At 44.4% G+C, this 25,205-nt stretch overlaps 1 protein-coding gene across 4 annotated transcripts in view; it reads left to right on the top strand.

Moving 5' to 3' along the window:
* Positions 1-25,205, top strand: part of Abcc12 (ATP binding cassette subfamily C member 12) — a 66,730-nt gene that overhangs the window by 4,647 nt on the left and 36,878 nt on the right. For 2 of the 4 annotated variants that reach the window (XM_042693440.1, XM_042693439.1), the window contains exons 3-13: positions 1,780-1,927; positions 2,228-2,461; positions 4,769-4,942; positions 5,583-5,730; positions 7,364-7,512; positions 9,326-9,433; positions 11,611-11,889; positions 17,397-17,468; positions 18,947-19,071; positions 22,054-22,126; positions 23,574-23,777. In XM_042693440.1, coding sequence (XP_042549374.1) covers positions 1,780-1,927; positions 2,228-2,461; positions 4,769-4,942; positions 5,583-5,730; positions 7,364-7,512; positions 9,326-9,433; positions 11,611-11,889; positions 17,397-17,468; positions 18,947-19,071; positions 22,054-22,126; positions 23,574-23,777 — 1,714 coding nt within the window. Of the gene's footprint in view, positions 1-1,779; positions 1,932-2,227; positions 2,462-4,768; positions 4,943-5,582; positions 5,731-7,363; positions 7,513-9,325; positions 9,434-11,610; positions 11,890-17,396; positions 17,469-18,946; positions 19,072-22,053; positions 22,127-23,573; positions 23,778-25,205 lie in introns of all 4 variants that reach the window. The other 2 variants (XM_042693438.1, XM_042693441.1) reach the window with 2 other exon arrangements.

Raw genomic sequence — 25,205 nt, 5'->3', positions numbered from 1 at the left:
TGCTGTCTTCTGTAGAAAAAGGCCCATTTTTCTGCTTATCTGTACTTTTCACATTTAAAGATTTTTTTAAAAAAAATCTACAGTTGTCAATCATTTTGCTCTTTTTAGTTAAAGTTTATAAAGACTTGTCCATGTCTACACAAAGATATTAACTCCTTTAGTTCTAATAGCAGCACTAAACACTGTGGTACTGATGATCCAGAACATCTTAAACAAGGGGTAAATTCTGAAAGCCCCTGTATTCATTTCTTCTGGAAGTTGCCCTACCTTGGACACATGAGGTAAGTTTATGGAACAGCCAAGAGCTAAATACTAGAGGGCTGGGAGTATTAGTTGTAGCTTTCCAATTACTTCTGGATTATATAGAATTTAGAATCAAAATTATTTAGAGTTTTTTAGAAGACAAAATAGAGATTCTAGAGTCTGCTTTTTTTCTTTAAATTGTTAAATAGAGATTTTAGAATCTTTAAAGAAATTGTTGCTGGTGTCAGTGCTTATAATCTATAGCCTGGAGAAACATTAAGAGTTATGTGCTGGACCAATAGCTGAGGATTACCAGATTTTCCTTCTAACTCTTGCCAGTATTATTCCATCTGTGGTTATTGTTTTCTTTCAAACCCAACACAAATTTAGGTCTTCTTCTCACCTGTGATAGTCTCTGTTCCTAGGTGATTCTACCCACTCCAAGGGCTCAAAGAGCAAACATGTGCTACGCAATGAGATGCCATTTCCAGCCCAGGTCTATCTTCCAGATTCTGAGTCTGCATACCCAGCAAAATCCAGATAGTAACACCTGGATGCCTCATATACATTTATGTCTAGAGCTGTTATTGTCTGTGTGCAAACGGGCGTGCACTGGGGATCAAACCCAGGGCCTCAGGCATGCTAGGCAAACACTGAAACATGTAGTCTCAGACTGACAATTCTCTCCTCTTTTTCTTTTGTCTGTCTCTTTGCATAGTTAGTCAAGCCCCAAAACTTCAATTCCTCCTCCTCCTTCGTTCCCACAACTAATCCATTGGCAAGTCTTGTCATTGCTCCTGCCAACCTGTCTTTGAAACCTTATCTGCCACCACTGCTATCTCTTACCTGGAGGCCAACAACTTCTCACTGTTGCCGGTTGTTCCCTCATACTCCACCATGTCACAAGGCAAAGGGATCTTTCAGATATGTGAAATGATCTTGTCATAGGGGCTTAAAACCCATAATGGTTTCCTTTGATTTGGAATGAAATCTGTGCTTCCTCCTAAGGCCCTATAAGATTTGACCTGGTCTTTTAGTGTCTTTTCACCCTCTTTACACAAACACTGTTCTTTTTTTAAACTTTTTTAAATGGACAGTCTTTTTTGAGTGTGTGCTGGTACTGAGGCTTGAACTCAGGTTTTTTTGGAAGCCTGGCACTCTACCACATGAGCCATACCTTTCAGCCTTTTACTGATTAGTTGTACATAAGAGTCTTAGATTTATCTGCCTGTGCTGGCTTTGAACCCCGATCCTCATATCTTAACTTCCTGAGTAGCTAGAACTGCATGCATGAGCAACCAGCCCCTGGTATGGACAGCCTTCTTTACCCATGGAAAAGACCTGTTAGAGCTGATGTTGATGCCAATAGGCAGAGGAAAGAAAGGTCTGGAAAGCGTCTCAGCACCATATATTCAGATTCATACCAGTTTGTGCCTAGGCAATGCTGCCTCAGCTCTTGGACAAGGACTGTGTCATACACGCTTGCAAGCTTCAAACAGTAGGCCCTCCTTGTTTTCTTCCTTTCTTTCACTGCAGATTTCGAGTCCTTTGGGATGAGGAGATAGAAAAGGTGGGTGCTGAGAAGGCCTCTCTGTGCCGAGTGGCCTGGAAATTCCAGAGGACACGTGTGCTGATGGATGTCGTAGCCAATATCCTCTGCATCGTCATGGCAGCCCTTGGGCCAGTGAGTAGGGATGGCCCCCTCTCCTGCCTTTCCTCTAGGTCCCCAGCTGTGCAAAATGTGCCATTAGCTACTTTCTCTACGAGCTATTGGGTTTAGTGCATTGTCATTATCTTTGTGCTCCTGGTGCGGGGGGTGAATTTTCATAAAATGAATCCTTGTCAGGCACAGCAGCAGCTACTGAAATTAATTAAAAAGTTGGCCTCAGAAAAGTCAGCTTGCTGACATTATTCAAGGCCTCTTATGCCAACTTCCCCTTCAGCGGCCCTCTTCTCTCTCTCTCTGTGTTGTGCTATTTTACAGACAGTTCTCATTCACCAGATCCTCAAGTACACTGAGAGTAACTCTGGGAAAATCTGGGTTGGCATCAGTCTGTGCCTAGCCCTTTTTGCCACTGAGTTTACCAAAGTCCTCTTTTGGGCGCTTGCCTGGGCCATAAATTACCGCACAGCCATCCGGTTGAAGGTGGCCCTCTCCACTTTGGTTTTCGAAAACCTGGTGTCCTTCAAGACATTGGCACACATCTCTGCTGGAGAGGTAAGCTGGTCCAGAAGGAATTTAACATTTGGAACTCAATCCTGGTGTTCTGAATATGTGAAATGTATTTCCTGGGTGGAGTACCTGCCTTCCTTTGCTTGTCTGTGTCCTGTCTATCCTGTCCCATCTCTCTGCTAAGGAGGTAGGTGATGGGGACTTGAAACTACAGAGACAGTCAGAGCCTGGGAGACTTTAGAACAGCTTCCTGATTCCAGTTGGGATGGAGCTCAGGGGTGATTTTATCCAATCCCTTTGTCAATGAACAGGGGAGCAGCACAGAACACACTGTAGGTATTTATAAAACTGACTGACTAGCTGAGCATGGTGGCACTTGCTTGAAGTTCCAACATTTATGAGGCTGAGGCAGGAGGATGTTAAGTTTGGGGCCAACCTGGGCTACATTGTGAGATCATGGTTGTTTTTTTTGTTGTTGTTTTTTTTTTTTTGTTGTTGTTTTTAAGTCAATTGATGAATCCAGTAATTCCAGTTGTATAACATTTGGGTTTCAAAGCCATCAGCAAAAGCATGCTTGTTATATTTCAGAATTGACATTTTCTTTTCTTTCTTTCTTTTTTTTTTTGGGTCCGGTCATGGAGTCCGGTCTGGGCCTGGGCGCTGTCCCTCAGCTCTTCAGCTCAAGGCTAGTGCTCTACCACTTGAGCCACAGCGCCACTTCCGGCTTTTTTCTTTTTGCTTATGTGGTGTTGAGGAATGGAACCCAGGGCCTCAGGCATGCAAGGCAAGCACTCTACCACTGAGCCACCTTCCCAGCTCCCAGAATTGACATTTTCTTGTGCCCTTAATCCTTAGCAATAAAACCCTTGTCACTTAAGAGAGTTTCCTAATTGAGGGAACCCTAGGTGGTGTGGGGTAAGAGAAAGGACTTGTTTTTCTCTTGTAGTTTCTCTTTCATGTGTTCAGAGCATCCCATATTGTGATTGGTTTCCGCCTATACCAGAGAGCCCCAGTTTACTGGATTAAACAATAGACCAAAGACGCATTTACTTTCATTCTACTTATCAGGAGGCTGGAAGTGGATACACAGGGCTGGTGGGGGGCTTTAAGGTCCTCTTATTTCTTTTTTAAAAAAATTTTTATTTTTTATTGTGAAAATACTGTAAAGAGGGGTTACAATTAGATGGGCAAGATAATGAGTACATTTTTTATCAAGCATTGTAGCCTCCTCCTTTGTTTCCCCTTCCCATCCCTTCCCAGCCTCCCCCGCCCCCCCCCACCCAATTCTCCCTCTCCCCCACCAAAGTTGTAAAGCTCGTTTTCAGCATAACGACTTGTACATCTCATTGTTGCAATGGATCCACCTGTATCCTTATTTAAACGACTTGTTTTTCCCCTTCCCCCCACAAATTATACCGACATCAAATACAGTGAAAGCAGGGGTTATACTGTGGGGGAGGTCCTCCTGTTTCTTTGTCACTCTCCTAGCACATGGCTCTTCTATAGGCTCAGGATGGGTATTAGAGATCCCAATCTCATTTCAAAAAGTAAGTAGAAGGAAAAATTGAAAAACAAAAGAGACCTGTCTTCTATGCTCAACTGACTCCTTCTAAGAATTTCTCCGGGCTGGGCAGCTGGTGGCTCATATCTGTAATCCTAGCTACTCAGGAGGCTGAGATCTGATGATCTCAGTTTAAAGCCAGCCCGGGCAGCAAAGTCTGTGAGACTCTTATTTCCAAATAACCACCAGAAAACCAGAAGTGGTAGGCACTGTGGCTCAAGTGGTAGAGCACTCGACTTAAGCTAAAGAGTTCAGGGACAGTGCCCAGGCCCAGAGTTCAAGCCCCACGATGGACCAAAAACAAAAAAAAAATTCTCCCTTTATCCCCTTCCCTATTCTGACTTATATGGGCATGTGGTCACACTCCTTCCACAATGGTTGCTGGGAGATGGAGTCTTTTAGTTGCTGAGTTGTATAAATACAGAAGAGCAGGATATAAAAAGAATAGATAACAGCACATTTCTGGCATGTTTCTAGATAGATCTATTACTTTAAGTCTTCCTTCTTTGGGATTCTTAGTCCTAAGGAACTGGTCTCCCCAAAGTCATGCCAGAATGGGATACTGACAATGTTGGGGCTGGAGGCATGGCTCAAGTGGCAAAGAACCTGCTAAGTTAAGTGCAAGGCCCTAAGTTCAAACCCTAGTACCACTACCACCAAAAACAAACAAAACAAAACAAAACTCACATTGGTCCTTTGATTGATCCTTCTCCCTCAGTCATTTAGAAAAACTTTGGTTGAGAAAAATTGGAGTGATTTTTCTCAATGGAGCCTGTGTGCTTTTTTTCCAGGTGCTCAACGTACTATCAAGTGATAGCTACTCCTTGTTTGAAGCCGCCTTATTTTGTCCCTTGCCAGCCACCATCCCCATCCTAATGATCGTTTGTGCAGTGTATGCCTTTTTCATTTTGGGACCCACAGCTTTCATTGGGATATCTGTGTATCTCATATTCATCCCAATCCAGGTAAGGACAGTCCTGTACACTTGTATTAAGTAAGACAGAAGGCTGCATTCTGGGGTGTGTACCTGGCACTCACAAGTGTGCTTTCTTCTGCCAGCACAGTGGTGTGTGTGTGTGTGTGTGTGTGTGTGTGTGTGTGTGTGTACTACAGCTGGAACTCAGGGCCAGGCTGATGTCTCCTAGCTTTTTCACTCAGGGCTGGCATTCTACTACTTGAGCCACGGTGCTACTTGTGATTCTTTGTAGTTATTTGGAGATAAGACACTCTTGGGTTTGTCTGTTCGGGCTGGCTTTGAACCATGATTCTAAGATCTCAGCCTTCTCAGTAGCTAGAATGATAGGTGTAAGCTGCCAGAACCCTGCCATTATTTTATTTCGTTTTTAGAACTTGAACACTCTGGGGAAAGGAGCATGTGTCCTCAGTTTGCTGAAGTCCTTGACACCTCTTGACATCCTGGTATTTGGTCATATCACCTGCCTGATTGCCAGCAGGTTCCCTTAGGCCAAGGGACACACTTATCTAATGATCTCAGTCAACTTCCTTTAGAACTTTTCTTGGCACTTAGGCTCTAATTCCTGGATTTTTAGGCCAACTGCAACTCAGCAGTTCTCCCTGAACACAGCATTTGTACCTTGATTTCAGATGTTTATGGCTAAGCTCAATTCAACTTTCCGAAGATCAGCAATTTCTGTGACAGACAAGCGAGTTCAGACAATGAATGAGTTTCTAACCTGCATCAAACTGATTAAAATGTACGCCTGGGAGAAATCATTTACAAACACCATTCAAGGTAGGAGGGGAAGCTGCTTAAAGAATCACTTACTCTGTAGAATGTGCTCTTCTAAGGGGTCCTTAGGGTTTGCAGGTTGTGTAGGGAGCTGATGGGGACCCTTTGGGTTGCACTGCAAGTCAAAGGATTCTTTCAAGGATAGTGGAGAGTTTATAATAGACCCAGACATCTGATGTACTCCAAAGTAAGAAATATATGTCTTTGTCTTCACTGGAATGCTAATCTGCTAACAAACTAGAGCAGTAAAAGAGCAATCTCAAGCTATTTCTTTGACTTAGGGAAGGCCTCTCTCCTTCCTTCTTTGTCTGTTTGTTTTTCTCTCTCTCTCTCTCTCTCTCACACACACACACACACATACTACACATGAACTTCTTGCCTGCAATAGCTTACTAGTGTTTGACCCACTGTCTATTCCTTGGGAGATACAAGCATATACATGAAGTTTTAAAAAGATGATAGGAAAACTGTACAATCAAATGGAAATGCAAATCATGATTGCAGGGACAGTGCCATGATTACTGGCATGGGTCCAGGTTGACTGATTACTGATCTGGATCATGGTTATAGTTGACTCTGGACTTAGAATTACAAGTTTGTACAATATGCAATTGGAATGAAACGTTGAGTCTATACTTCAGAAAATGGCTTTAGAAAGCTTACTACTGCTGTGCATGGTGGTGAACTTTCTGTCATCTCAGCTCTCAGGGGGCTGAGTAGGAGAATCATGAATTCAAGGACATCCAGAGCTACATAGTGAGTCCGTGTCCCCCAAACAGAAAAGGAAAGATAAAAGAAAACGTGTTTCTAAGCTTGGTGAAGGAAATGACATGGCTGGCACACCAGAAGTCCTGGGGGACTTTCTTAAGGATCCAGAAACACTTCTGCACTTCTAAACATACTTCATTATAATTTGACTTAATATAATTCAATTTGACTTAATTCACATCAACCCAACTCTATGTAATTCAAATTAGTCTAATTCAGTAAATATATGCCAAATTCCTATGTACAAGACCATGGGAGCTATGATTAGGACAAATTTTTTGCTTTTAAGATAAAAGGAAGATGAGATAATTAAGCTCAAAAGAGCCCTAGGTGTCTTGTCTCTGGCAGAGTATAGCCAGAATCTACCTGCCACTCTGTTCCATACACACTTCAACCAAAGCCTATCTCCTCTCATGGATTACTCAAGAATCAACAGATACTCATTTCCCCCCTCTTCTTTCTAACTCATTATTTAAAACAAAGTTGAAGATAGCTCAACAAAAGATAGCTCACAAAAGAAGGGGTCTCCCTGAAGTCTGGCTGTCTGTTCTTCACATCTCATATCTTCTGCCCATTTCTGTCATTCACTGTCATTGCTTGGCCCCTGTAGGCCTCTGGACTTATGACTGACCCATGCGGTAACAGGGCTAGAAGGGGCCTTGGAAGACATAGAGCAGGCACACATTCACATCAAGCTGCGAGTCTGCACTGAGTTTGTGCCCAGGCATTTCTGAATTTTACCATTTCAGCTTCACCACAGGAACCATTAATCACCATTTGGAGAAGGATAAGGCCTGTTAACACATTTCCTAATACTAATGCTGTCACACAAAGTAAAACCACATCAGAACTGTTTTCTATTTCACAGATATAAGAAAGAGGGAAAGAAAAATCCTGGAAAAAGCTGGCTATGTCCAAAGTGGAAACTCAGCCCTGGCCCCCATTGTGTCCACCATTGCCATCGTGTCAACTTTCACCTGCCATGTCCTCCTGAAGCGCAAGCTCACTGCCCCTGTGGTAAGGACCAGCTCTAGATCTGGCTGTATTGGCATCCTGTCCCTAGCCAGGTGGGACATCTGACTTTCCCACCTCTGTCCACTCTGGTATCAAAACTCCCAACCAGACAGTGCCAGAGTCCGCCTGCTTTCAATTAGTTCTTGGAATGACAAGGAGTGCAGGAGAACCTGCCCATTGTTCTTCTCTGGGCCCTGGTAGAGTCAAGGTGGCATGGAGTAGCACACCACTATTTTATACTTGTGGAAGAACACTGAAATCAACAGAGTACTTGGCTCTTTTCTTCATATACTGTATACTATGATTCAGAGAGTTTGAGGTCATTCCCTTAGTTCCTACTGAGGGAATTGGAGGTCAAAGAGGCATAAGTGGGTTCAGAGTTCTCCCCTTCCCAGATTGGGAGCCTCGTCTGCTTTGTTTAAATCCCAACTTGTGGACCATGACTTGTGGCAAATTGTTGACCTCATGTGGCCTTGGTTTAATGTCTGCAAACCTTGTCAGCAGAGTTGTGAGGAAGCATGAATTGTTTCAAGGAACAGCACATGGGCATCCTGGCCCTCAATTGCTGTGTCAGTGGTCTTAGCCAGCCAGGCAAAGGAAGGATGGGAGCTCAGAGGGGAATTGGGAGAAATGTTGAGAAGTAGATGCTTTTCCAAGACAAATGATGAGCTGAAGTGGATGGGCATTGACTTAACTAAATAAAGTAAAACCCTAGCTAAGATGTTAACTAGATGTCTTCAGGACAAGTAGTTGAAGCAGTCAACAAGGGAGGGAGGGAGAAGAGGAAAGAAGTGTGTGTGTGTGTGTGTGAGAGAGAGAGAGAGAGAGAGAGAGTCAGAGACAGAGGCAGAAACAGAGACAGAGACAGAAAGAAGCAGACAGGCAGGCATACAGAGACAAACAGGCAGGCAGGCAGGCAGGCAGATTGGCAGGTAGACAGTTTGTCTTCACGGAGACTCTTTTCTCACCTCCTGAGCAGGCTCAGTAAGAAGACCCCCCCCCCCCCCCCCCCCCAGTGCAGACAAGACGTGGTTTGGGGGAAAGGACTCTGCAGTTGAACTAAGTTTTTTGGTTTTTTTTGGGTCTGGTCGTGGGGCCTGAACTCTGGGCCTGGGCGCTGTCCCTCAGCTCTTCAGCTCAAGGCTAGCGCTCTACCACTTGAGCCACAGCGCCACTTCCGGCTTTTTTTTTCTTTTTGCTTATGTGGTGCTGAGGAATCGAACCCAGGGCCTCATGCATGCAAGGCAAGAGCTCTACCACTGAGCCACCTTCCCAGCCCCTTGAACAAAGTTTTTATATCAGGCATGGAAAGCAGGGAATAGAGGCCAAACTCTAGAAGAAAGGGAGCTGAAGTCTACTTCAGCAACTAGTAGGGTGAACAGGTCTGTCCAGGGAGCCACCTACTCTGGTCCTGGGATTTTGCATGTCTACAAACGAAGGCGGTAACCCCAAAGGCTCAGATTCCTTGAAAGAACCAAGGGCACAGAATGACTGGGGACAGTCTGCAGAAGGGTGTGAATGATAATGTGGTTAGGGAGGGATGTCTTCAAATGTGTTCAGAGAGGAGCCTGCCTTGCACCTCCCTTCTTCATCTAGATTCCAGTGGCTATATTTCCCATCATGCCTTGAAAATCGAAAATCAAAATAGATTAAGATGCCACTGTCTGAATTTTCCAACCAGTGGTTTCTGAGCCATGCAATGAAAACATGTTCCTCTGTGAATCCCAACTGTGCCTCCGATGCTAATGTTACAGCATGGTTTAGTTTGGAGGCTGCTCATCATGCTGACCCCTCACTTCTCTCTCTTGTCCTTCAGGCATTTAGTGTGATTGCCATGTTTAATGTAATGAAGTTTTCAATTGCGATTTTGCCTTTCTCGGTCAAAGCAGCAGCTGAAGCCAAAGTCTCTCTAAAGAGAATGAAGGTATAACTAACATTGGGTGAGTAGGGAAGAGAGATCTTGTTTCTGGGTGGGAAAGTGCCCAGAAATAGGGGTGCTGTACAGATCCAGTGGAGGGCTGGGTCACTTGTGGGGCTGACATTGCACAAAGATGTCCATTCAGAGTAGGAAAAGTAAGTGTATACCAAGATAGACCAGTGAGAGCTTTGCAGGCAGCCTGCCCTTGTAGAGACAAGATAGTCTCTCTGGCCGATGAGTCTCTTTGTTTTTATTTTTATCTTCAAATGGTTGTGCAGGGGGTTCAATTTAGCTCTATTTATGTACATAGTTCATCTTTTGGAGCTGTACTTGGGCTTGAACTCAGGGCCTCAAGTTCTCACTTGACATTTTCCACTCAAACTTGGCACACTACTACTTGAGCCATACTTCCAATTCTAGCATTTTGCTGATTAATTGGAGATAAGAATTAGTCGGATTTGTCTATCCAGGCTGGCTTTGAACAGTGATCCTCAGATCTCAGCCTCCTGAGTAGCTAGGATTACAGGCATGCGTGTATTTTGATCAGTCATACCTTGCATCATCCTCTCCCTCTGCCATTTCCTCCATCAGTCAAATCAAGTTTCCAACTTCCTTTGTCCCTTATGCACATTTAAGCATTATGACTGTATTCCTCCACCATTCCACTTTCCATTTCTCTGTTTCCTCCTCCCATTAACTGCATCCCCGATTCAAGACACATTACAGTTCCCTCATAATCATTTTGCTAATTGGCTTTAATTGTTCAAAGTGTTTACATCTTGGAGTTTCAAGGCATATACTGTACTTCAGTCTACTTGATTAAGAATATATGCATATGTTTATATATATGCTGTATATTTGCATAAAAGATTATATTTGGGTCTAAGATCCACATATGAGAAGAAACAGGAGCCCTTTGTATTTTGGGGCCTGACAACCCACGAATCCAGCAGTGGTGGTACCCCTCTTTACCTCCTGGCAACCTTGTCCTCAGTTTTAACAGGCACTGATGTAAGATGTTGGATTAGAAGGTGCTCTGTTACCACTTTTGGAACAAAACACATCAGCACTGTCACATTCATTATTTATGTTGTGATTGCAGAAAAAATAGAAATGTCTCTCAGATTAGAGAAAGGATATTTTTCTTGAACCCTCGACCTTTGTTCTCTCCTGACTGCTGCCACCTGTATTCAGGGCCTCCATCATTTTGCAGCTGAACTATCACAGTGACTTACACACCAGTCCTCCTTTACTAACACCGCCCTTCTCAAATCCATATTACATCCAGCCCATAGAGAGCCTTAGAATATTGCTCCAGTCACTGATACTTACTTGCTCTAAATCCTGACCCCATGTCTTCTTCCCCTTCTCTTGGACTGAACACAAGCTCTCAGTTTCTTCTCTACTTTTTTTTTTATTCCACCTCTTTCCTCATTGATTTCTGCAATTTGGTAATCCTGAATAACTTAATTTCCTGCCCTCACCCACATTTCCAACAAGTCATATGTTTTGCATGGCTCCTTGTCAGCCTGTGCTGTACCTTCTGCTTAAACATCCTCAACCTCTCTCTCCTCCTTCATCTTTGCTTGTATAGCATCTGTACTGATTGACCTCAGGCAACAAGTACATGAACCAAGCTGAGGAGTTAGGATTCCCTTCTCTAGCAGTCATAGTGTCACAGTGTGAGGACTCAATGTATCTTGTTCTAGGAAGGTTCCAGCTTCTTCCAGACCAACCTCTTCAGGAACAGAAATTATGCCTTACTTATAATTGACATTTCTGGTGTTTACCCCATAACCTGGTATATGGTAGCTACTTGGCAAATGTTTTGAGGTGAGCTGAATGGGAGCCTGGAGGAGGACATAGGAGAGACTGAGCTCATGCCCTTAGTTTTTTGTGTACCAACATTGAGCTGTGAAGGTCATCACCCAAAGGCTAGCCAAGGCCAACTGTCTTGTGCATGAGGCCTTAGAGTTAAAGAGGCATCTGTGGTCCATAGTATGAGGTAGTGGACTATTTTGTGCTGCAATCCCTACATCTCAGGGTGGAAGAGCTTTTGAATTGTCCTGGATATCCTACTTAGCATTGTCAAGAATTTAATGTGGAGTCATTGGAAGATAGATTGGGGGGATTCTTGAAAATGGATGATGTCTGCCCATTTAATTTTGTCTTTTTAATCTTAGAAAATTCTCATAGCTAAAAGTCCCCCATCTTACATCACTCAACCAGAAGATCCAGATACTATGTTGTTTTTGGCAAATGCCACCTTGACATGGGAACAAGAAGCCTGCATGAAAGATGATCCAAGGAAAGTGAAGAAACAGACAAGGCAATTTTTCAAGAAACCGAGGCCAGACATATACAGTGAGCCGAGTCCATCTGCCCAGGAAGTTTCCAGCACAGAGGAGCAAAGTGGCAGCCCTAAATCAGTTCTGCACAACATAAACTTTGTGGTGAGAAAGGTGGGTGTAGTTGTCACTTCATAGGACTGTAATAAAATACCCGAGGCAACTTATAAAGAGAATAGATTTATTTTGACACAGTTCTGAAGGTTCTAGTCCAGTAGGGTTGCTTCATGACAAAATCTCTACTGAGAGCTCAATCTCTAGCTACAGCACAGTGGTCTCTAGCTACAGCACGGTGGGAGGTGTGTAGAAGAGAAGGTCACTTAGTCTGTGTGCCAGGAAGCAGAGAAAGAAGAGATCATGGTCCATAAGGACCCATAAGATCTTGACTCCTGAAAGTCATCTTCACTTCTTGTGAAGTGAAGTTTGATCCTGAGGATCAAACCTCTAACAACACGGGGCATTAAGCATCTAAACTACAAGTGATGGTTGTGGATCTGAAGGTATGACCTCCATTCTTACCCTTGTCCTACATGTTTATGGACTTCTTATGCCTCATAAAATTTAGTTTGAGCTGGATGGAAGCCAGGGTGGACTATCTCTAGCCAGGTTCTCTATCCCTTTATCCCTAATTTAAAAATTATTTATATATGTGAACACTGGAGATGTTTTCCTCAAGCTTTGAGAACATAATTCCATGTTAGTACTGCTTTTCCAATGCCTTCTTTGGAACCAGTTTCTTTTTTTTAAATTTTAATTATTTTCAATTATACAAAGTAGTTTCTATTTAACATGATAATTTATGTGTATGATACATATTTATAAAATTTTATTGTAGAGGTGATGTACAGAGAGGTAACAGTTCCGTGATTTAGGTAATGAGTACATTTTCTTTTGAACAGTATCATCCTCTCCCTCATTTTCTTCCAGCTTTTCCCCTCCTGACTTCCCTTCCCCCAAAGTTGTATAGTTCATTTCCAACATAGTGTCTAGTGGATTTCTCTGCTGAATTGGTTCATCCTTTGTCCCACCATTTCTGTGTTTCCCTTTCCCTTTCCCTTTCCCAAATCAGCTAAACTTACATACAAGACAAAGAGTACAGAAATTGAAATCAGCGACAGAAGGGAATAAACCAAAGGAAAAAAAGGAAAGAAGAAGAAGAAAAAAGAATTGCACAATATAATATAAAATCCCTTACTTCCATTTCTTGGAGTTCATTTTATATAAAGTCATGCACATAGCTATTGAGCCCTTGTGATCCTCTCCTAAGAATATCCTCCTTTGTTCTTACTGTGTAAATGTTTAGATTGCTGTTTAATTCATCATGCCTAGGTATAATTATTTGTCTTTCACTGACCATGGGTTTACTTGAAGATAGGGTACAATGCATTTTAATTAGTGTTACCCCTCCATCATTCCTTCATCTCCCATCCTGTCCCATCCATCTCCTAAAGTTTTCTAATTCCATTTCCATGTGCATACATTGAATATTATCACTGTATTTTCCCACCAGACTTCTCTCCATTTGTCCATCTCCCTCTTCTTAGTTCTTACCCACTCCAGGCAAGGCATGTTTCAGCTTTTAGATAATCATTTTGTTAAACTATCTGTAAATTGTTCAAAGGGGTTACACCATGAAAATCCACCTGCATATACTATAATCATATTTAGTCAATTTGATTGTATGTATGTATATATGTATGTATGTATGTATGTATGCATGCATGCATGCATGCATATGGCCCAGTATGTGTTTTCATGTATGTTTTTATTTGTTTATTTTTTGGACAGTAGTGGGGCCTGAACTCTGGGCCTGGGTTCTGCCCTTCAGCTCTTCAGCTTAAGGCTAGCACTCTACTACTTGAGCCAAAGTGCCACTTCCAGCTTTTTCTGCTTAGGTGGTGCTGAAGAATCGAACCCAGGGGCTCATGTATGCAAAGCAAGCACTCTACCACTGAGCCATCTTCCTAGCCCCTCATGTATGTTTATGTTTTAAGTTTAATATCCACATATGACAGACAATTCGCACACTTTGTTTCTGTGAGTCTGATTCACTCCATTCAACATGCTACTTTCCCAGTCAATCTTTTTTTTTCTTGCAAATGACATATTATTCTTTCTGATAGATGTGAAGAATTTCATTCTATCTATCTATCTATCTATCTATCTATCTATCTATCTATCTATCTATCTATCTATCTATCTATCTATCTATATCTCACATTTTCTTGAACCATTTGCTGTTGTAGGGCCCCTGAGCTATTTCCATAATTTGGCTATTGTGAATAGTGCTGTAACAAACATGTGTATGTAAGTACCTTTACTGTATCTTGTCTTGCTGTCTTTTGGATAAATGCTTGAGTGGTATCTCTGGATTGTATGGTTATTCTATTTTTAATGTTTTGAGGAAACACCCTACCAACTTCTGTAGTGGTTGCACTAATTTATATTTCCACCCACAATATATTAGTGTTCCTTTCCTCCTACATCCTTACCAGCATTTGTTGTTGTTCATATTCTTGATGGCCATTCTGGTTGGAGTGAGATGGAATCTCAATGATGTTTTAATTTACCAGAATGCTGAATCTTTCTTCATGCATTTATTGGCCATTTGTAGTTCTCTTGAGAAGTTTCTACTTAGGTCCTTTGCTCATTTTAAAACTGGGTTATTGATTCTTTGGGGGTTTAGTGATTTTGAGCTCCGTATATATTTTTGTAATTAGATCCTCATCAGACATACAGCTGGCAAAGATTTTCTCTGCTTCTTTAGGGTATCTTTTTCACTTAGTGATGATATCTTTCACTGTACAGAAGATTTTTACAATTAAATGTATGCAATCCTATTTGTCATTTGGCCAACATTGGGCCCATCTTTCCTTTAGAATTGGGAAACAGATTTTTGAGCCCCAGACATCTCTGCAGCAGTGCTCCCAAGGTGGCAACAATGATTTTGCTGTAGTGCTTAGCATTAATGGTACGCCTCTGGTCTTAATCTCCCGTCTTGTTGACTCACTTTTTCCCTGTGCAAATACTATAGAAAAAAAGATGCTTCTTGTCATGCAATAGTTTACCATGGGGATTGGTCCTTGTAGCAGCCAACAAGACTGCCTTTCATGTATTCATTGGGAACGATGTCTGATATTCAGTGGGCTGAGTGAAGTTGAGCTGAGTTCTGCTGAAAGTGACCACTTTGCCTTCTTCACACACCCCAGTGCCTCTGGTGTGCAGCATCTGATTGCTCCAACCATGCCTGCTCAGATGGTCCCGGAAAACTTCTCTCATTTGAAGGAACTTCTATATAACCCTGCAGTTTTAATACAAATGCTATTCTCAGGATGCTATCTGGAATTGTACATCAAGGACAAGTTCAGCACCATGTAAAAGAAGTGGAAGATATATATTTGAAGCCATCTAGTCCTATGGATTAATATTCCTTTGATTCCTGGTGGGCTTCTGTTCTAGTCTCAGACATTTAGCAGCTACATGGCTTTGGGTACACTGCCTAAGCTCTTCATATCTATTTTGTGACCTGTTATGCGGATTTAGTAATAAGTGTGCTTATTTCAGAAAGTGCTTGTGATAAATGATGCTAAACCCATAGTTAAGGTCAACTGCTATTAGAAATTGTTATACTTTTTCTAATAGTTATACAGATTAAGTATTGCCCTTAAATGTCCTAAATTCAGGTCTTCCATGTTTTTCCAAATATAACTCCATCATTCTTTTAGGATATCAGAGTGTGTTATTCAGAGTCATGTCTTCAACAGCAAGCCTAGAACGTGGCCAGAAGGTCCCAGTAATAATTTCTGAGTAAACAAATGAACTATCAGAATCCTGGGGAATACAGGCCTGGAGGGTTTTCTGATGGAAGAAGGAGGGGGGCTGGAGGCTTTAACCTGAACTCAAGAAATGGACAAAACTCAAGGAGTTTTAAAGAAATATATTTTTATTACTACATATTAACTATGCAAAGGGATTTAATTGCAATGTTTCTATATATGTATATAATACACTTTGATCAAATTCAACCTTGTATTACATTTTCTTATCTCTTCCTCCCCCTTTTAAAACAATTTCTGTTTTTTTTGTACCAGTACTGGGCTTGAACTCAGATCTTTTGCTCTTGCTTGGCTTCTTCAGTCAAGCCTGACACTCTACCATTTGAGCTATACTTGTACTTCCAGCTTTTTATTAGTTAATTGGAATTAAGAATCTCAGATTTATCGGCCTGGAACGGCTTTGAGCTTTGATCCTCAGATCTCTGCTTCCTGAGTGCTAGGATTACATGTGTGAGCCATTAGCATCTGGTGGTCATCATTATTCTGTTTTCATACATGTGTATGGAATACTCAGAGGAGCTACTGATAACATGTAGGTGTTGTAGATAGGTGATGAGCATTTCTGGCCAAGCTCACGATGGAAAAAAACTGTATCTGTTTCCATGTTGGGCATCTTTGCTTTAAGCAACTGCAGGGAGCAGGCCTACAAGAGAATGTTCTCAAGTGGTTCACATGCAATAGTTGCTCAAACATAGGAGTGGGAACATGTTCCACATGGGTGATTCCTCTGCCTGTAGAGGAATCTCCTTCATGGCTTACTTAAATGTCACCTTTAGCAAATGCTGTCTGTGGCCTCTGTGCCTTCGTGTGCTCTGGCCATTTTCTAACAGAAGAGTTTGCATTTGTGTCCAAGAGTTGCTTACCCTACACTCAGAGTGCTAAGACTTTGGCAGACAAGGAAACAGGCCTCAGGTGATAACGTCTCAGCTATTTATATAAAACTGTGCTCAGTTTCCCAGAGTTTCCTTATGGCATGGAGCAAATTCATTTGCCTTCTGTGAGAGCTGACTTCAAAGTCTATATTTATGGCTAATTTTCCTTTTCTGTACCATTTCCTCTCTTGTTTGGGATGTGTTCATTATTCTGAAAACAGAATAATGCATTCATGTACACCGTTGAACCAGCAGCTGTTCCTGGCAGGACTTAGTCTTCTTTGGTGGTTTTCCTGAGTCCTCATCACTTCATTGCTCCCTTACTTCATTTCTCTATGGTGAGCATTTCACATACTCCAGGTTCACCTACTTCTCTTGCTTCTTGTCTGTCCTCCCCAGCTAAAGCATAAGCTCCATAGGGAAGATGCAGAACTCACCTGCTGTGTTCCTTGCTCTTGTGTCACCACTGGTGTTCAGATCACTACCTGACACATAGCAGGTGCTCAGTAATGACTTGACAATTGAATTAACAAATCTGCAGCTGTAGTGAAATCGTGAATCCAACATGTTGAAATAGAGTAGCTGCCCAGTATTTTTAAATTGAGTCTCATTAGACTTGCTTTCCTAAAGTCTGGACACAGGACAACCCTAAGTCCATGTCTGTTTTTCCTCAGACCAGCATACAGCTGTTTCACATCAGTGCCTGTACACAGTTTCTAGAAGCCCTCTGGGCACTCTGATGTGCAGTGCAAAGGAGAGCTCTTAATTAATACTTACATCCCAGCATCTTCCCAGGTTGTGTGCATTGGGTTAGGGGAGGGTGGCAGCTGCCACCTCTTAGAACCCACAGGAGCATTTGTCCTCACTGAAAACTTGGGGGTGTGACTGTGTCTTTTCTCTACTTCTTTGGCAGGGTAAAGTGCTGGGAATCTGTGGAAATGTTGGAAGTGGGAAGAGCTCCCTCATTTCAGCTCTCCTAGGACAGGTAAGCAGTGAGTGCATTCTGGAAGATGGCACGTAAATGTGACAATGAAATGGTTCCCTTCCTCCCTAGTTTAGGGGTTTGAGGGGCCTTCGGGGGACTGTGCACATGTTTAGTAGACTTCCCAGACATTCATGCTTTTGGCAGCTCCATACCCATTGGCTAGACAAGGACCACCCTTTTTACATACCTTAGGGTTTGCATCCTGAGGCCATGTATGAAATGGGAATTGCTTCTGACTATAGATCCATCTTGGATTAAGGAAAAATGTTAAACCCATGGTTTCCCCACAACTTGGGGATTTAGGAAGGTCAGCAGGGCAGTGTGGTGGAGAACAAAGGAGCCTGGGTTTCATGGTGACTTTCTATGTGTTTCCCCTTTTCTGTGCCATTTCCTCCATGTTTGTCTCCATGTGACCCTAGTACTTGCCTCAGAATCTGCCCAGAGAAGTTGCTTCACCACACCTGACCCAGTGGAGGGTGGGTGGTTCAATGAATTAGGTTTTGTCCCTTCTCTGCTCTGGCTGGAGGGGACCTCTAGCCCCAGGGGACATGGGGAAGCCATTTACTATGCTCATGTCATGGTTTATAAGTTGTATTTAAACAAATGAGACATTTTCTGGGAAAAGCATTATGTTCTCTTCCATTTTACTGTTCCTAAAGACAAGATTGGGTGGCTGGGATTGTCTGTAGCCAGAAGAATTTGGGGTCCCTCTGAAGAAGTGAGGTTCAGTAGAACTCCACTATAATGATGTATGTGTTACTCCAATGTGAGTGACTTCTTGGGCCTCCTTTGACTGTAGAAAGAGTGGTATCTCCTCCCTGCCTACAAGTATAGGTGGGAAGTGTGGCTGGGCTGTGTCAGGTGCACCCCTGAAGCATCTATACTCTGGTATTCATTGTGTGCACCTCTGCGATGATGCTGGGGTTGGCCCAGCTCAATCCTCTACCTAAGAACATGGACCCTCTGGACCATAAGAAACACTGTCAGCAGTGACAGTGCCCCTTACTGTGGTCATCTGGAAGACAGGATGGCATAATGCCAGCTATGAAGGAGAATTGAGGCTGCCCCGACAGGCAGGACACACTCTGTACTCTGTACAGGTTGTGTCCTGCTACCGGGGCCTGGGAAGGGACGTTTGGACCCAGCCAATGTGCCTGGAGGAAAAGATCCTCTTGCAATTAGTATGCTCACAGGATGAGTCACCATAATTGGCCTGGGGTAATATGAGCAACAGCAGACCTGTGACTGGCTTGAAGGGCAGGAGGATCCCAACTATTTGTTCCCTAATGTTCACTTTCTGACCCCTCTCGGGTGCTTGACATTGAGAACTTCAGCTGGGCTTTTCAGTGGGTGCATAAGACACCTTTCTGACCCTCTGGCACCTTTGTAACCAATGCCTATGAAATAAGTGGGTGGCAGGAGACCACAGGTACTGGGCCTTGAGTGTGGCTACTGAGCCTTTTTTTGTATTGTTCTAGATGCAGTTACAGAGAGGAGTAGTGGCCGTCAATGGCTCTCTGGCTTACGTTTCACAGCAAGCGTGGATCTTTCATGGAAATGTGAGAGAAAACATATTATTTGGAGAAAAGTACAATCATCAAAGGTAATACTATTAAAATCACAAAGCACACTGCTATTTGGCATGCCTCACCACAGATGCTGATGCCATTGGTAATGACTGCTAAGTAGATTTCTTTAATGAGCTCTGATGAAGCATGGACACTGGTGTCTCTCTTCCTGACCTGAGAATTCAGATTCACCTTCTGCAGACCTGAGGCCACACACTGAGAAGAGGATGCAACCAATGCTCACTTCCCAGAGCAGAGCACCATATGTTGTGTGGTTCTCTGTCAGAGGGCATATGCTGTCTGATTGGAGAAAAAAAATGAATCTGGGAATTTTTGCTTTAGGCTGAGTAACCAAAACTTTGCTTGAAATCATGAGCAGCAGGCCTGCAGTTAATAAGCCCTGACATTACTTCACATCAGCATTATCAGGATGTCTTGTGGTTAGTGTCCTCAAAATGATCTAATGCAATAAAAGCAAAGTTCCAATTATAATTATCTGATATGCTGTGGTCCATTTATCACAAAGCTCTGGAAAACAATGGCTTCCTAGGGTTTGTGGTCAAATTTGATGTGTTTTTGTGAGCATTCTCTCCTTTAAGGATGAATTCACTTGTTTAAGAAGGATCCTGGCATTTGATTCCCATTTTGCAGATGAGGAAACTGGAGCCCAGAGGGCTGAACTGACTGGCTCAAGGTCAATGATATTAAATGGTAGACTTGGCCTTGGAGTCACCTATCATCTGCGTTGCGCAGGCTCTTCCCAATGACCACAGTGCCCAAAGTACAAGAGACAGTTGGTTTTAGGGTTCTAGCTCTAGTTTGAACTTTCTTAGTGTCTGAATCCCCAAACTCTGGCCTTCCTGGCTGGCATTAACCAATATGTGCATGCCAAGTAGGAGGTCTGGTAGCTCACAGCCTCCTTTCCTGGCTATGGCATCCCATCACCAAGAGAGTCAGGTGAGGCAAATCAGCATGACCCTAGTCAAACTTCTCTGCTCATCATCTTCTGGCTCCCTTTGCCTGTTCTGGTGCTTCCTCCTATCCCCATCCAGAGCATTTTCTCCTCTCATAGAAGCAAGATGGAAGGATAATTCCTTAATTTGTCAGTGAGGAAGTTCAGAGGGTGAGTGTTTGCCAAATGCCTGAAATGTGCAGGGCACCATGGGGATACAGAGATGGTTCAGCAAATCTTTGTTGCCTAGGTGCTCAAGTCCAGAATGGGCTGTAGAAGAGGAACAGAAGTAGCAGTGTCTCAAGGAAGGACACACCAAGTAACAGGCGACTGTGGCAGACTGTTCAGAGGCAGCAGATGTCACAGGAAGCTGGGCATCAGAGAAGAGAGATGGTTTCTCTCTTGAAGGGCCTTAAAGGATGAACACTGTTCATATGTGCCACATCAACAGAGCTTTGGTTCCCAGGGTAGAAATTTCAGCTCTCAGAGCTGTAGAAAGCAGGAGCAGGAGGACATTTTAAATGAGTTGCAGAGAGGGTGAGGATGTACAGAGCAGTCTGAGTCTTGTAGTTGAAGATTGGCAAAGGTAATAACATCAACTCCCATGCTAGAGAATGTGCAGTGCACATGACATTGCAATAGTGGGTTGCATATTTCCCTCTCTAACCTCACAGACCAGTGAGTTATTAGCCCACTTTATAACTGAGTGGAGAGTGAAGACCAGGGAAATGCTGTCACTCGTCCAAGGATACCCAGATGGATTTAAACCCATATCATTCTGATTCCAAGGCTTTTGGTCTTAACCTACTATGTAGTTAGTTGGTATATGAGCATCATGCTCAGGGTCACACTTGAGGTCTGTTCTGGAAGCTAACAAGACATGGTCAAGTACCCATGTGTTAACTGAAGGGCAGCCATGCAGGGCCTGCTTGCTTTCTCTGTCACTCCTCATTGGCCCCACATATTGTGAGGCCCATACATGGAGGAAGGAGGATGATGATGATGATATGATAATGATGATGATGATGATGATGATAATGATAATTTTTTCAGTCAACCAACCATCACCAACCCAATAATTCCTGTAGAATGGGATATAAACTTAGGGCCTAGTTGTGGGGTCTGATAGCTGCTTGTATGGGACACAAATCTGACAGTTGCTAGTCACAACCAGACATTGAGAGGCCTGGTTCTTGTGGTAACTATGGTGCCCTGGGGACGACTCCATTCATGGTGAGGCTGAGTGGGGTTGAGAGGAAACGAAACCCAAAGGAGAGGAGCATGGGCCTGTCTGTTACCACAGGACTTGTGGATTCCACCAACAGCTTACTTTTTCTAGATTTTTTGGTGCCAGAATCCCTGAGGGGATGGGCTTTTACTTAGGGGTTGAATAAGGTCAGGCCCTTAGGCCAGTGGGCTAAGGTACTTGGCTGTGCAGAGCCAATTAGGGCCTCCTAAGTCACACTTGCCAAAGACTGAACTTCAGGACTCAACAGTGGATGATGCTGAGAAAGTAGAGAGATGAGGGGACCCAATAGCTAGGTCCTACCCCCTTTTAGTCTCTGTTCCCTTTAGGGAACATGTTCTGCCTCCATGTCCTCAGTTCATGTCCTCAGTTGCTTCCATGGGGAAAAGCCTATCTTTAACAACCTGGTCAAAAGAATGGGCAGGCAGTGGCTTTCTAGAGCACAAAGGCTCAGGTTGGCATCTATAGTCACCCCAAGTCTATGCGGTTAGGCTCCCCCCCTTTGTCCTCACAAGAACTGTCCCCTTGACTTTAGTCCACATGGCCAACTTCCTTGGCTCAAGAACACACGCCAGTAGTTGTCAGCTCTGGTGTTCCCTTTCAGGGTTGCATGCACTGATGTCATTTTCAGGAGCCCTGCAAGGGAAGGGGTGAACACTGAATCAACTCTGTGTCAAGGAGATCCCAGAGGTCAAGGGATGCTGCCTTTGGGACTTCAAAGGCAAGGCAACTGGCCAGAAATCCTGAGTTTCACACCTCTTGGTTCCTGTGACCTTGTCCCAGAGATGACATACTGCCTTCTGGCCTTTGTACCCACAGGTATCAGCACACAGTCCGTGTCTGTGGCCTCCAGAAGGATCTCAGCAACCTCCCTTATGGAGACCTGACTGAGGTGAGCAGAGCTGGGACCCAAGCCCTCCCCAGCTGCCCCATTGCCTGCTTGCTTAACTACCCCTGACCCACATGTAAATGCCCTGAAGGCTGAAAGACCATGGAACAGCCGGCCACGTTCAGATGCTACCCATCCTCAATTCTCCATCAGGCTCTACTCTGGTGAGCATTATAATGGATGTCTACCCAACCCTTTGGCATTTGGTTCAGGGACCACAGCCAGTCTTCCTATTGTCTCAGAAGATGTTCTGGGGATGGGGTGGGGAAATGGCTTCCACACTTCAAGGGTAAGCTCTGCTCTCTAGAGCTGGGCTACAGGGTGCTTCATGAAGCTGAGTCTCAGAAGTCATCTCCAAACATTGTCCCTGAGTGCCTGTTCCTGTGTCCTGGCAGAGCATGCTCACATAGGTGACCTAGGGGAGTTCTTGTGCCATCTTCCTCTCTCCCCAGCCTGCTTGGGCCTTATGCACAGCCTTCCCCAGGGAGCTCAGAAAGCCAAATTCTCTGAAGAAAAGATCAGCTCCAAGCACGTGGTATTTCTCTACTAGTGCCCACAGCCAGTCTCCCTGGCCCTCGCCTCTGGCCTTCCTTCCAGGTTGTGCCTCTGCCTCTCTCTACCTGCCTGCTAGTTTCCTCATCTCTATTCACCCTTTAAGCTCCACCTCCAAATCCACCTCTTTGGGGAGAACTTGCCCAGGCCTACAGTAGGAGCAATTTACCTCACAGTACTCCAGTACATACTTCTGGATTGGCACTCAGTGAATTCTACTTGGTGCTGTCTTTGTATTACAACCCCCTGCTACCATGTGACCTCCCAATTGATGGCTAGGTAGGGCACTTTGCATCTCCATTTTCATGTGCCCTGACCCCAGCAGCCAGTGCAACATCTGAGCAGTTGACCATGATGAGTTCACCTTGGACTCCACAGGATAGAATCCTCCTGTTGATAAGGATTTACTGAGTATCTATTCTGTGCCCTTCCTGGTGCTGGGCTTAGGCCTGTGATAGTGGGCAGGCAGGGGAGCATGCCTTGTCTCTTCACAGAGCAGAGTTGCCTGCTGGGGGAGAGTTGGCCTTGTCCATATGCTCCCAGCCACATCGTGTCTCCTGTTTAGAGTCACTCAGAGCTTCGGTGCAAACAATTTCCTTTGGTGTTACTGGTCAAGATATAGTCTCTCTCTATAGCTAGGATAGGGGTGTCATGAGGCAGACATCCTTCACTCAGTGTTGGGGAGAGCTGCTCCCTTTGGGGCACTGTGCATTGGACTTTCTGGAGAAGTACTAAAACGGGAGCTTTTCCACTCACTCACTCATGCGCTTGGGCGAGGATATGCTCATATATGTTCTTGTCCTGAATCTTGAGACACTTTAGGAACTCCTGTTTTCTAAGAACTGCAAGGTGGCATGTGGGCCATTATTCCTGGCAGTGCCATTATTCCTGTCCACAGATCGGGGAGCGGGGTCTCAACCTCTCTGGGGGGCAGAGGCAGAGGATCAGCCTGGCCCGTGCTGTCTACTCTGACCGTCAGCTCTACCTGCTGGATGACCCCCTGTCAGCCGTGGATGCCCACGTGGGGAAGCATGTCTTTGAGGAGTGCATTAAGAAGACACTTAGGGGGAAGACTGTTGTCCTTGTGACCCATCAACTGCAGGTGACTGGGGCCTGCAGGACCTCTGGGGTCTAGGGATGGGTGGGCCTGGTGTTCACAAAGCCTCTTTTCTGATCTAAACCTGGCTTTCCCATCTGTCCTGTCCTTACCTGTACAAGGTGCCGAGGCCACAGAGGATGGGGGAGACTGAGGATACCCTGCAGCCCCCGCTTCGCACCCAAACACGGAGGCCTACTCCTCTCTCAGTGTGACCCTAGTGGCCCTGACTTTGGGTTCACTGGGGCCATTGCCTTTGAGTTTATTGGAAACAGGCCTTTTCTTCACGAGAGAGTTGCTTGTTCAGGAGCAACTGACTGGGGCCTGTGGGTGGACATAAGGCACTCCAGAGCTCTGGGCCATTGTGGTGAGAAGCTGGGGAGATGGATAAGGAATCAATTAACCTTCCATTCTTCCTCCAATAAGGGCTGAGGCCAGGGACACCTTGGCTGGGAGTGAAAAAGGGCGTGGACCTTTGAATGAAAGTGTTCCTATGTTCCAGCCTTCATCTCCAGGGGAAGTCAGGATTTGGAGCTAGGACTGAGGTTTAGGGGGAGCTTCCTCTTGCCTGGAGCCTGTTTTCTGTGGGGAGAGTTGTCTCTTTCAGTCTTAGGAGCAAGAATTTTGCAGTGTTGAGTTTGAGAATGTGGTAGGATGGGACAGTCCTAGCTGCATCCATCCTTTATAAAGATCCCGAATGTCTGGTGGCAATAAAGGACATTTCTCCACGTGAGGAGAGCCAAGGCTCCTCCCTCTCATGCTATCTTCTTCTCCTCTTCTCAGGGTAAGTGTCCAGAGAGGTGCAGCATGTGTGTATATAGGGATCTCATGCAGGAGAGATAACCCAGGGGACAGGCCTGCACTAGCAGCTGGCCCACTGAGGCAGGGGAGCAGAGCCCTATCTCCTCCTTCCTGCGGGAACATGTAGTACAAGGCCTTAGTTCAAGGGCAGGGGTAGGTCTCTGATGAGTGGTGGGAGTAGCAAGAAATGAGGCTGCCTGTGCCACAGAATGCTGCAGCCAGCATGTAACGATATTCCAACAGAACCCAGAGAGAGGAAGGAGTTTCTCAAAGACCCGGGAATGATGCTTTCCCATAACAATGACCCTACCCTTGAGCCATCTTTTGCCCAGGATTAAAATTCTGGACCTGGGGAGATGCTCCAAGCACTCTAATTTTTCCTGTGTGGGCTGTCAGGTTTCCTGGAAGTGAGATCACCCTCCCCCCCTAGGCTGGGTCAGGTGAAGGGCAGGTTGGGTTTCTTCATAGTCCCCCATATGGTGCTGGCAAAAGGCTCTGGCCAAGACAGGGTGCTAAACATAGTAACCACAGCATTGGCCCATGAATGTTCAATCTCTGGAGATAAACCAGAGTAGGACAGCTGTCCTGAGGGGTTCTGGGGACTTTGGAGGATAAGTGCAGGTCAGAATTGTC

Source organism: Dipodomys spectabilis, unplaced genomic scaffold (assembly GCF_019054845.1).
Source record: "Dipodomys spectabilis isolate Male_0828 unplaced genomic scaffold, ASM1905484v1 ptg000165l, whole genome shotgun sequence".
In the NCBI taxonomy this organism is placed as follows: Eukaryota; Metazoa; Chordata; class Mammalia; order Rodentia; family Heteromyidae; genus Dipodomys; species Dipodomys spectabilis.
This window is presented reverse-complemented; position numbering and strand designations above follow the sequence as displayed.